The 13394-nt window shown below is 41.1% G+C and overlaps 1 protein-coding gene across 3 annotated transcripts in view; it reads left to right on the plus strand.

Moving 5' to 3' along the window:
• The window catches only part of GPR107 (G protein-coupled receptor 107), a 72487-nt gene extending 59444 nt beyond the window's left edge, over positions 1–13043 (plus strand). For 2 of the 3 annotated variants that reach the window (XM_019510666.1, XM_019510668.1), the window contains 3 exons: positions 825–908; positions 1717–1841; positions 12354–13043. In XM_019510666.1, coding sequence (XP_019366211.1) covers positions 825–908; positions 1717–1841; positions 12354–12450 — 306 coding nt within the window. In that variant the 3' untranslated portion in view covers positions 12451–13043. Of the gene's footprint in view, positions 1–824; positions 909–1716; positions 1846–12353 lie in introns of those variants that run through there. The other variant, XM_019510669.1, reaches the window with a different exon arrangement.
• Positions 13044–13394: the final 351 nt, after the last annotated feature.

Below are 13394 nucleotides of genomic sequence, written 5' to 3' on the forward strand. Positions count from 1 at the left end.
AGGGGGGCACACGTGTGTACAAAACACACGTGCGCCTGTGTCTTCCTTCTCCCCGCTGCTCCTAGCTGCCAAGAATGAGAATAAATTCATTTAAAGAAGGGGGTAGCTCTCTGAAAATACAGAAATATGACCAGGATTTCATAGGTTACCTTTTATTTTGTGCACTTAACTGATGTTTGCTATGACTTAGGAGGTAAGTAAGAGAGAAGTATTTGGGACTGGCACTGGTTTTCAATTAGGTGAATTATGTACTTACCTAGTAGGTATATAAGTAGAGTACACTGCATTTCTTCACTCCCCCCTTAGGTCACCTTGAGCTTTGCCTACTGAGTTGCTGAGCCTAAAACAACATACTGTCAGCTTAATAAAATTTAAATTTGGGACCAAATTGTGCCAAGAGGGGCATGCAGTCTCTGCTGAAAGTAAAGGAAACTGTAAGCACATGTCACAAGAACCACTCTGTTAATTGTTTTCAGTTGTCTGATGTCAGACCTCTTTTCATAAGCTGTAGGAATGAAAAACTGTACGCCTGATTTTGCTACTCTGTGGAAGCCTTTGCACATTCCCAGTAAAAGTTAAAGGAATATATATTATGCTGTTAATCATACCTTGAGTCATTTAGATTTGCATTAGTGTTTTGCATTTAGATTTTAGTAATAAAATCATCAATCTGTATCTTCATGTTTATCAAATAGTGTAACAAGTCAAATTGGGCTTAATTCTCAAGTAACTCTTCACTGGTACTGTTTCTCTAGGAAAAGAGGTTTTGAAATGATGGTGCCTTCGTTCTTACTACTTTTTATTTTTCTTCTCTCCTCCCACAGATTGTATGTTACATTTACTTTACACGGATCATTGCGATGCTTATTAAGGTTGCTGTCCCATTCCAGTGGAAATGGCTCTACCAGGTATCTTGCTGGCAAAGGAGAATACTTCCATCCTCTGTATTTTTTTAGTCATTTATTTTAAAATGCGATGTATATTAAAAGCAAATACACAAGCGTTTCTCCATATTGTAACATAATTTTTCTAAATGCAGTACTAAGGTCTGTGATTTTCTTCTGATCTTAACCCTGATATACCTGAGGTGGGGAGGGAACATATTTTTAGTTTGCTGTTTATCCAGCATGGCTGCTGGATTATATATGAGATGTCTCAAGGTAATCATATTATTGATTTTAGCTTTTCAGTTTAAAAGTGTCTCAAGGAAATGGATCAGGAGCATACAAAGGAAAAAAATGAGACCCAGGCTTGTCCTGTGTAATTGAGGCTCTAGGGAGCTGGCAAAACAGGCTTTCACTTTTCCATCTATGGGCTTTATTTGCTTGATGACTTTTTAAATACTTGGTTTCTTACAGTATAATCCAAGCTACCATGCAGGGAGTCTTTGAATATGTTAACTGCTGGTAGCTCTAAACAATTTAAAGGATCTTTGTTTCCTTAACTGCAGTAAGGCTTTGCTTTTAATTTTAAAGAACTGAAATAATGTTTAGATTTGTAACTAGTTATTTAAAACCAGGAAAACAACAAAAGTAGAGGGCATGACAGTATTTGTCCAGATACTGGCATCAATAAGGCAGGGAATAGCTTTGTTGCACTTTTACCAGACTAAAGTCATCTGGTTTGCTAAACCCTCCAATTCTCAAACAAAGGGAAATGTCCTACAACTATATTGGGGTTAAAAGTAATAATCTTGTCTCCTGTTTTTACTTGTAGCTTTTGGATGAAATGGCCACACTGGTGTTCTTCGTCCTTACTGGGTACAAGTTCCGTCCAGCATCAGACAACCCTTACCTACAACTCTCTCTGGAAGAGGAGGATGACTTGGAGATGGAAGCTGTGTAAGAACTTTCCTGCCCCTCGTCATTGTTGGGTTTAACATTGTGCAGAAAGAACAGACTGCTTGCACCTTTGTTTGAAGGAGACTTATTCTCTCCACGCTCTACCCCTAAGCAAATCAGTCTGGGATGTGTAGAAGTGGTGTCTCGAGCTAACTGCTCTACTCAATGGCTCTCAAAGCACTAAGGAAGCTTGTGGTACTTGTGTGGACCAGAACTGACCATTGTACTGGTGTGCAGAAAGATACTATGTCATGTTTAAAAAAAAAAAAAAAAAGCTTTTAAAGAAGTCATTTGCAAAGGTGCTGTTGGGGCTGGAACAGGACTAGAAGGGGCCTCTTGGGACATGGAGGCCAGTACCCTACATTCTCAGGCAACTGTTTATCCAGAGGCCTCAAACTGGGGCATTCCAGGCCTTGACATGTACTGCAGGCATACAGCACTTTGCAAAAAAGAAGCTAAGCACCACCTCCAACATGGGATTGGCTTATAATAAAGAGAAGGCATTTTTATGCGCTCTAATGGCAGCAGCAGATAAATTATTAGGTGAAGATACTTCGAGGTAAATTTAGAAAGAGGGCCATACCCTGCTTCCTTGCAACATCCTTCCCAATCCCACTTTGGGGAGGAGGGTGAGGTGGTGAGAGAGAAGGTACAGCATCACATTGTAACATAAGATTGTTATATTGTAACTTAGAGCCACATTCTTCTCTTTTGCTTCAGTATCTGCTGTTCCTAGACCTTTATCAAAGTTTGCAACTATCTCCAGCCAGAGGCAACACTGATGGCCATTTATCTCCCTAAAAGTATCCACATGGTGGCTCAAACATAGACACCCTTATTGTCTTACCCCTATAGTTTTTTTTTTCCCTGTATGTTTTTGCATCTATGTATTAACTGTTGCAGATGATGAGGCTTGTCTGCACTCTGGTCTGCTTGGAGTGGAGAGGGGCTGTTAGGGTTTAGGTTTTGTTTACATGAGGAAAGTCTTGATCTTGCAGAAGAGCCACTGTGGATCATTACCCTACTGAAGTTATCTTAACTGCGCTATTTTTGGTGGCAGCTGAATGCCTGCATACAGCTTTCTCAGCCTGGCTTTTTAGAATGAATCTGTTGGCTCTAGCTGTCATGTCACAGCCTGTTCTGGCAATTAGATTAACTTGAGGCAATCCCTGGGAAATCCTTAATTCTAGTGCAAATGGAGGAAAAGTGATTTGACCTTTGGCTCAAAGACCAGAATGAATTGACCTGGATCCCTTGCAGTCTCATCTTAACAGGAGCACATCCAGTGTGTAATCAGAGAGGGGTTTCTTCCAGCAGTTCCTACCCTGAGAATTCTTCACGAGCACACAACTTCCTTGCAGCTGCAGGATGCTAATCTGTGTTCACCCACCATACAGTGGGTGGAGTTCAATGCAAGGTGCTGTTTTACTTGCTCTTGCCCCGGTAGTTGAGCCTGGAGCTTTGACAGCACAATCCTGAGCAAGACGGAACCAGGGGGTGAATTCTTCGAAGCCTTCCTCTTCCATGTTCCATCGCTTCTGCTAGATCACCGGGCCCTGGGGCTGATGATCCATTGCACATGGAAATAAGAATTCTAAGAGTTCTATAATCTGAAATAATTAAGCACAAAGATGGATTTCAGTCCAAATGCTTGCCCCTGCCCCTCTGGTATTTCTGCCTCGGGGTGGGATTCAGAAATTTTTCTAATTTCCTGTAATGGAATGCCATAAAAAAGCCTTGTTCAGTGTAATTTAACATGTATTCTTGCCCATCTGAATTGATTTCTCAGACCTGCTTGGGGTGTGGTGATTTGAAGAAAGCAGCAGGGAGAGAGTTGATGCTTTTGGGATGAGAGGACAAACGAAGGGCAGAGTTGGTGAGGCAGTCTCTACAGATGCTTGAATCCATCGTTAAAGTCTCAAGGCTGTTATTAACCTTATCTGTCCCAATTCATTGTAGTGAAAGACTGAATCTGCTCCTTTTCCTAGAGGCTTACACAATAGAATGGTCTTCCCAGAGGTACCTTTAAAGGAATAGCATCTTAAATCACATTGTCTGTATTTTTTTTCTTTCCTTTTAGTTATTTCAGGGTTTACTTTAACTGACATCAGAAAAATAAGTTCTCTGTGGCTTATTCTGTGCAGGTGTAATAGCATGCCTCATGGTTTGTTTTGGGTTTCTTTTGCTTCCACTTCTCTGTAGACAGTTTCTCCTTTGTGGGAGTTCTTTAGATCACAGGAGTTTAGAAGCTGTTTCATTAGAAGGGAGAGAGGAAAAGTGGAACCAGCAGCATTTGCAAGATTAGGGAAGCAGATGCAATATCTAAATTTAGCACATCTTGAAACTGATTAGATTGCAGCGCTGGTATCCATTGCGTGGGTAGGATAGTCAAAGTGGTCCAAACTACAGCGAAGCAATTGTAATTGTAGCTTGACTGGTGGCACATCTGGTCACTGTCAAAGCACAATTGAGGCTTATAAGCTTCCAGTAGTTTCATTCTATAACCCAGACAGGCTCTTAATAGCTTTTGGCTATTGTATAAATTGAAATAATTTCCCTGTTGGAAGAAGCAGGGAGGATAGGCTTAATGTCAAGAATACAATAGCAGAGGGCCTGACAAGAACAAGAACAGCTGTGTACTCCTGTAGGCATGCAGTAAGGCTGCTCTGCTGTGTTGCAAATCCAGTGCCATTTATCAAGTCTGCTGGAGCACAGAAATTAACATGCTCTAGCAGCCTCCAGCATCATGTGCAGCAGCATCCCCGCGCTGAAAAGTGGCAGTAGGGCGCTTTAAACTAAATCTTGTGCAAGGAGCTTTAGTTCAGAGTGCCCTGTCGTCATCTTTCAGTGTGGGGATACTGATGCACATGATGCTCAGGCACTTTTAATTAGTGTGGTTCTCTGATTAAAGTGCCTCCCCCCACCTCTTGGGAGCATGTCTATAAACACCCTGTGTGACTAGGTATAGGCAAAGCAGAGATCTGGATAGAAGTTCTGATTAGGTAGGTACTCAGTGCAACAAAACTGTCAGGAATCATTAGCCAGCTGTCTCATCTAGTATGCTTAATAACACATTTGAGCAGTGTTTCCCTAGATGCTTGTAGCTCCTAGAGAATTTGAAAGGCTTTTACCTTGCAGGGGACATGCAGGTAGGTGGGTTTCCAGTCTGAATGCAGAATATGGCTAGGGTGCTGTTCTGATCTAGAGGATGAGGTAAAATTTGACAAGGAGCCTTGTTGGCCAGCACAGGTGAGGTGTTTTTTTTTTAAAGTGTTTCTTAATTGTAAGGTGCTGTTGTTTTGCTTTCTCGGGACTGGGTAACATGGTGCCATATTGGAGTATTCCTGCTACGGGCTCTCAAAGAGCTTATAGCACTTTATCTCTCTGCATACTCCATCTTATGTCTTTAAAGGTCCATTGGTTTAAAAGCTAACTTTGACTGGGGTCTCCAGTGCTGTGAGCCAGTTTAAGGTGTGCATAAGTGGAATGAGAGCAGCAATTAAAGAATAATTAGTGACAAAGTCAGTTTTTGCAGTATTTTTAATAAACTCTAACAAAATTAATCTTGGCCGGTATCTAACAGTGGGTTGACCTGACTAGCTGGTTCCAGGAAACACCAGACAATGTGTTGAACTTTTAGCCTATGTAACCAATTGTATAAATTTAACTCTTCCCTGGATACAAGGTAAAACAGGTTTGAATGTTTCAGACATGAGATGCTCTGTATTTTGTGCTACTCTTCAATAGTTCATTGCACTATAGATGCTCTGTGCTTCCTGATAGGAGTGTTACTTATTACCCAGCTTTTTTTTCTTTCCTCACTGGCCTGTAGAAAGAAGCAGCATTTATCATTTTAAACCAGCAGCTCCCATTAGTGTTGTCAGTAAACTTAGAAAATGCCTTTTTTTTTGTAATTTGCATACAAGCTCAAGAATTTTCCTTCTAATTAATTTATCTCCAATTTGGCAAGCACTTGCCTCATCCAGTTCTGAGCCTTTGCACGTCAAAACTCGTTTGCACCAACCTCACCGGTGTCAGCAGAGTTTGAAAGTGGCGTTAGCTGGGGAAAGCACTGAAGACAAGTTTACCCCAGAGAATTCAGCAAAAGATTTTTCTTGCAACAAGTTTCTGTTAAATTTTTTTGTGAAATAGTGGAGGATAAAAATGGTCTCTGGAATTTATTTTTATTGTATTACAAACTGTTTAGGACTGGAACTCTGGCCAGTTTTCAAATGTATCTGATAGCATGCCTCTTTGCTTGGTCTTTCAACTGTCCCATAACCTTTGGTTACAGAAAAGCAGTAAGGTATGGAACTGCTTACAAAAGCAATTTTTCTTGATTCTGGTACAGGCGAAAGAAAACAGTCTCTTGTTTCAATTCTTATTTGTAGCATCTTATTTCGGCCATCTGGTTCTCCTTATTGAGAAGAGAGAAAACGTAAGTGGAATGTTTAAGATAAATGAGGCTGAAATAGGTACAAGTACCCCCAGATAACTGAAATGAATTGTTTGGTGGAAAGTGCCACAGTATCATCCTCTTTCTGATGCTGTGTCTGTACCTTTTTACTGTGAAGTGCCCTGAGGTAGCGCACAGAGGTACTTGGATCCAGTGTTTGCCCTTCAACAGTTGCATTGGGGGTCTGGTGCTTAGAATAGCTTGTGGAGTTGGTAATGCAAAAAAATCACCCTCACTAATCTTTTAACCTAGTTTTTCAGGAGCAATTAAGTCATTACCTAATGATGGGTAGGAGGCCTTTATGCAAGAAATGTAGTTCCAGCGTGGGCGCTGGTGAATAAATGTCCAAGCCAGGAAAACACAGTCCTAAATGACTCGTGAGGGGTCCAGGCATGAACACTGCTACATGGACTCATGGAACAGGCATGGACGCTTGGCTAACTTCCTTGGTAGCTATGCACTGAGATTAATTTTGGGCAGTGGATCTCTTATTCCCCAAACCACATCATGTAGTGTGTCCTTGATGTACCCCCAGTTTGTCGGACCAATAACTTGACATCTATTTTTTGTACTTAAGTAACTTTTTTGTTAATCCTTTTTAAAAAATCTGCTAGGGGTAGGTTCTTGTTTGAGCAAGCCCAGTGACTTGAATAAATTAAATTATTTGTGCGTCTTAGTCACAGGAAAGCAAGGAGCAGGCAAGAGACTTGGGATTAGAATATTGTATTTTTGAGTTTTTGGTAGAGTGAGGGAATCTAGTGTTTTGCTCTAAGACTTCCCTTGTTGCCCATTTTGGGTAACATCCCAGAGCCCCGTTTAGAGTTCCTCAATGCATGGGTCAGTTTAATTCCACTGAGCATTTGGCAGAGATGATCTGTAAAGAGATGTTCATTCTTCATTCTCCAGCTACATCAAGGAAGAGAAGGTTACGCATTTGAAAAACTGCATTTGTAAACACTTATGCTAGGTGAAACAGCAGTAAAAATCTATATGCTTGTTTGCCAACTAAGCATTTCCTGTTCTGGTTTGGTTTATTTTTTTAATTAAATAATGCTTTAGCAGAAAAAATCAGAGCTCGTTGACAGTCGGGTGGTTAATGGCATCCTGAGTACTTTTGTATGTATGCACGCATGCTTATGTGCTTCTTTTCGTGTAATAAATATCCTCTCACTTTTCTAAGCCCATGGCAGAAGATAAAAGGTTGCAAACTTCAGAAATCTCATAGGGAGCCTTTGCCATGTTAGGTTGTTCCAGTTTGATTTTTTTTTTTTGTAAGTGAAATGCAAAGGGGGGGGGGCTTTCTCTTATTTGGTAGATGGAAAGTGCCTTTGATTTTTCTGAGGAACAGTGCTGCAGAAGTGTTCAGTTGGTCTAGGCCCAGTGATTCTTCTGCAGGGTGCTGTGGCACCCTGCAGTGCCTTGAGATCCTTTCAAAGGTGTCACCTCATGTTAGTGTTAAGTGTGCAAACATTCATGAGAGAGACCCAGAAATTTCAAATAGGGATTCACTGTGTTCAAAACTTCTGACCTGTTGGGGTCTTTCTGAGGTTTTTACAACAGGAGAATTACTCTAATCTTTCTACAATACAAAAAATGAATAAAAGCTAAGAGCTGGCATTTTTGGAGGGGTGCCTTGAGTTTAAAAAGGCTGAGAACTGTTGTCTGTAACATCCCCTTTCTCGTAAACCAAGGGAAAGGAGAACTGTCTCTTAGATTTCAGCCTACTGTGTTCACCCTAACTGGGCTCCATGCTTTGCTCAACTCTTCCAGGAAAATGTTGGAACCATGAACCATGAGCTAATGCTGTTGCACTGGATATTTTCACTCTGGCTCTGATCCATGCCCACTTTCAAACAGGAGAAGCTTGAGAAACTTGGGTGGTCTGTGCAACACCAAAATGCTGTTAAGGACAATTTAAAAAAAAAAAAGAGAGAGAACCCCTTCCCACCCCAGCATGTGAAACAAAATTGCAGTAGATGAAATGACAAGCTAAGGTAGAAGCTGTAAACCTGAAGTGTGTGTGTGTGTGTATGCGCGCGCATAGGTGGGACTGCACAGTTAATTGCATGAAAACTTTGGTCAGCTTTCACCATTTTTAAATTAAATCCAAGCTAGACAGGCTTAGCTGTAGGAAAGGCTAAAGTATGTGCTTGTTGCATCTTTACTGAGGGTCCTTAGCCAGTAGAAGAAAATGATCATGGACATTGTAGGCCTTTGAATTTGGTGCACCTGAACAGAAAACAATGAGTTGTCTGTGCAGGTGAGAGTATACTAAAACTAATCTGGAGACTGATCTTTTCTTCCAAGCAGGGGCAATAGCTATTCTTCACCAGCCAAGTGACTTATGTACTCTGTACTATGCAACTTGTAAAGCATGTGCTGTCCATTTGTGCACATGAAGCCGGCATTTTACTTCACTTAAGGCTTGTGGCTTGAGGGTGCCAATACTCTCAAGCAAAAGAAAGATTTGTTGCTTTCTGGGTTTAATATCATCTTCTGGACCCAAACACAGCATGTAAACAGTTGTCCTCCCTGGGGTGGGTGGGAAAGCAGTTTGCTGCTTTCTCATTCCTGGCAGGGTTGGGGAAGGGTGGGGAGAATGTCCAAAGCAATAGGCCTCGTTTGTACATGTCAGATGACTCGGTGCTATTTTACAAATGATGCATGGGAGCATGTGTTGGGGGTGTGGGATCCCCTCTGAAGTGGGATCAGGTGGAAGTAAAAGTATTAAATTAAATGAAAGCATCTCACCAATGCATAAAGGCTGTAACCTCAATTTATTTTTCTAGCTACCTGCAGCCACCCAATAAAGCAAACACTGTAAGAATACTGTCACCTTTGTTTCATCTCTGCATCCTGAGTTTGTTCCCTTTGCATTAGGTGGAATAAACTGCTCTGCAGGAGAAGGAAATGGCAGCACCCCGAGGTCCCTGCCATTCTGCCTTCCACAGGCTTCCAGGCCCTGCTTCACAGCAGACTGCTGTGAAAAGCAAGCAGCTCTAAAGCTCTGTTCTTTGAGTTTGGTGACCTTGCTTGATGGCAGATCAGTTTTCAGTCCAGTTTGCAGTATCAGACTTGACTCCTAGAGGTCAGGTTCTATCACCCTTCCAGTTTTTTTCCTCTTACAGAACTGTAGAACAAAAGACCAAGCAAAAAGGAGGGTCAGGATGTTCTGAGCTGTGAAAGATGGAAACACTTCTGCAGACATAGCAATCCTTTCCTTAAAGATCTGGGATAACTAGGACAGGAACAAACTTCCATAGCAGTGGGACACCTTTTAACAGAGGTTGTAATGGACCACTCCTTCCCCCTGTTAGTGACAAATTACTTGCTCCTGTAGCAACTACAAGTATTACTTGCTTTAAAAACAGAGGAGAAGGGGTTTGACATGTCTTAGCTGTCGTTCAATATCATTTTTTGGCTAGAAATAACCAGTGCTCCTATACACTGCAATTCTGGGAACCTTTGAGCTACATTATTGTGGATCAGGGTTGAAATCTCATGGCAGCTTGGAGAGTGAGTCTGAATGTGAGTGTTTGAATTTAGCTAATGCTGTTTGGTCCTGAGTTTCATGGTTCCTAATAAATGTTGTCTGAACTGCTTCGGGGGAGGGCATACTTCACAATGGTTATTAGTGACAAAGGTAGAAATAAAAACCTAGGTGATAGGTATATAAATGCTGTCCCATCTGGACCTCCTCTGTGCAGTCCATGCTTGTTCTGTCACCAGTGGAGTTCTGCTGGCAGTAGTGTGTTTCTCAGAAAATTATAGCTACAGTAAACACAAGCTTGAAGATCTTCCCTGGGATGGAAGTAAAATGGCATTATCTGAAGAGCCTTTAAAACAGTCCTCTCCCCTCATCCAAAAAAGGATGAGGAGAGAGCCATTTTTTCCTTTCCTTTTAAGAATATCTTGCTCAAACCAGCTCTTTGGGAAAAGGCACAGGAAGAATGAAAGCCGCATCTCAACGCGGGACATTACCTGCCATCAGGATTCTCTGTGATGGATTTGCACAGGGGCCTAAGGAGGAGGCGAGGGAGCATTTTTACCTGGGGCTCTTGGGGTCCTCAGTAAAGAATTTTATTACATGACAGGACATTAAAAGGCACTGATAAATAAGTGGAGCAAGTACCATATTCTACAACAGAATAAAAAGATTAAATTGCATATATATCAAATTACTGTGTGGGAGAGATTATTTTATCTGTGGTTTACAGAGGAAAAGGACATTGTATCCCTATCTTGGAGAGCTTGTCTGATCCTCAGGGTAATAGTCTGACATTGGTGGCATTATTCCAACTTGGTGCACAGATGTGCCTGTATAATCTTTAGAGTATTATGAGGTTTTATATTCCTTCTGTCAAATTGCCATGATAAATCCAGTCCCAAATTGATACAAGTGACTTCGGTTTTTTTATTGTTATCCTGATTTCTACTGAATAACTTTGATATTAGCAGGACTCAGTATGTTGTAAGCCAATGTTTGATTCTGGACTGTAGCCATGTGTATAATACATAGCACAGATATTTTTCCCCTCCTCTGGTTACTATGTATAGAAGCAGAGAAGATCCAGAAGAGGTCATGATGAACTCTATATGTTAATTAAAGAATTAAAAAAATTTTAAAATACATATGCTTCATGGGGTAGTTTGTTGGGTTGTTTTTAACTTATAGGCTTCAAACTTTAGTAAAAGTGGATAGTCTGTAGGGTTTTGGTTGTTGAGCTGAGGCATACTGTTTCTCTTTAACATAAACAGAGGTTAAAGTACTTACATGCACAATACATAAAACTGCTCTGGTAGACCTTTCCCTTGGTCTAGCTAGCAACTTGCTTTCCTACTGGAAGACCTTATCCTCTTGCAAAGAGCTTCCAATAACCAATTATACTGTGCTTGCTTCCCTGCTACCTCTAGTTTGTTCATCCTAGAAAGATTTTTAGCTAGGAAGTTGCACACAGTGCTACGCAGCAACACTTCTTTAGAATATAAAGGAGTCTCGGCATTGCTGTGGCTTTCTCCTCCTTGGTCCCAGTTCTTCTGTGCAGTCTTGATCTCTGTGCCGTCTTAGGCCTGTAGGGCTGGCTGTGGGTGGCTTCTTCAGACTGCTGAAAACAAACAGTTTAGTCCCAGCATGGTTACTCTGGCTCCTGTGGATGCATCTGTTTTTGCCTAAAGACTTTTTAGAATAAACTTCAGCACATTTTTGCACTGAAGCCTGCAAAACGCAAATGCATTAACAACAGTCTTTCCACTGAAATTCAGCAAGAATCTGTGCCAGCTATTTCCATTTGGAAAAATAACAAATGAGGATGTTTATGGAAGGAGAAATGGAAGTTCTTGGTACCAAAATGGAAGGATAATTTTATGTTTAAGGCATACAATTGGCACCCTAGAGACATGGGTTGGTTTCTGGATTTTCCATCACCCTACATGGTCTTAAGTCACTTGTCTCAGGTCTCTGCTGAATAATAGGTGCCATTCTTGCCCATTTGTAAGATATTTAGGACAAGGACTATGTAACTATCAGCACTAATAATGAGCTAGTTTGAACCCTAGTTTTAAAATCCAGTGTCATCCTTTAACTTGGAGTCAAATTATTTCCCAAAGCCTCAATTTCTCTATACTAAAGATCCTTCTTTTAGGGATGTGACTGGACTTCAGTCACCTCTCTTGTACCACTGGAATATCTGCCCATATGACTTTGGCTCCTATACAGCATCAGCATCGTCTTGGAGGAAATGCATTGCTACGATTTTGCAAGCTGTGGAAAAAGATGAGTCTAATCTAGATGTGACTAATTAGAGATTTCTGTGGAAGTAAAACGGTGCAAATTTAATTATAGAAAGATAATTGTGTTTGTTTTGATTTGGTTAAGTAATCATCATATTTGTTTAGTTTATAATAAAAACAGAAACAAAATAGAGGGCTAAGCCTGGTGGTTGGTAGGAAGGGGTGTTCCAGTTCTTGGGTTGTGGATCTTGACTCTTCTGAAGCACTGTTATTTTCAGTTGTATTTTGAGACCGGCTTTTTTGCTTTTCTTTCTTTGTTTCTCCAGGGTGACCACTTCTGGGGTAATGGAGGGGATGAAGAAGGTCAAGAAGGTGATGAACGGTTCAGCAGAGTCCCAGGGCGAGTGGGAGAACACGGCATGATGGCCTGATCCCCTGGACCAAGGCAGCACTTTCAGAGAGACTTTTTATGTTTTTAATTTATTAATACACCTCTCAGTGGAAAGGGAGCAACCTGTACTTCCCAACACTGACACTGCAGTGGGGCGTGTGTAGGGGGAGCAAAACATTGCAAAAAATACCTAACTATTCTTTTTTTTTTTTTTAAGAAAATGGAATTTCTTGCTGTACCTGCCAAGAGCGTGACACTTTCCTATGGATGCAGGGGTGGCTTTGGTTTTCTTTTCGTAATATTATTTTGCCCCCTTTCTGGAACAGGTAGATGATCCAAATTGCTTGGCAGCATTATTTGAAAAGTGTAATACAAATGGAGAGAGAGAGAGACCTTTTAGTGTGTATGTAAAGCTTATAATTATATAATGCATATAGATACACACATGCTCTGTAACATACATGCTGGAGTTGACCATATCATGAAAAATGGGGAAATGGAAGAGGGTATGTGACTCTTTTTTTGTAAACTTCTGCCAAATCAGGCAGGCTTCTTGATGGGCAGGAGGGAGACGGTGAGGAGGCTGTAAAATAAACTAACATAAATGATCATTTGGAAAATGTAACCAGATACTGGATCAGAGATGACTCTTGCCATCTTTCCCTTTGGTGAAGTCCAGAGGTTGGTCTTTTCTAGTCCATGCAGGTATATACTGGGATGCATCAGTTTTACGCATGTGCTCCATTGAAAAACATCATGGTTTGAGCTCTTTGTCCTTCAGGCTAAGTTCTGATTTCCACTGTTGGGAAAGTTACTCTGTATTTATGCACCGATGCAGAAGAAATCAGAATTTGGTACTTGGGCCCTTTCCTATCAGCTGGGTAACCCTGCTTGTTAGGGACCTATGGGATCATTTTAAGTCTTGATTCTTAAACTGTGACACGGAACGTTTTGGTTTGCAATATGAAATGTTTGA

Source organism: Gavialis gangeticus, unplaced genomic scaffold (assembly GCF_001723915.1).
Source record: "Gavialis gangeticus isolate Ggan-Ray unplaced genomic scaffold, GavGan_comp1, whole genome shotgun sequence".
NCBI lineage: Eukaryota > Metazoa > Chordata > Crocodylia > Gavialidae > Gavialis > Gavialis gangeticus.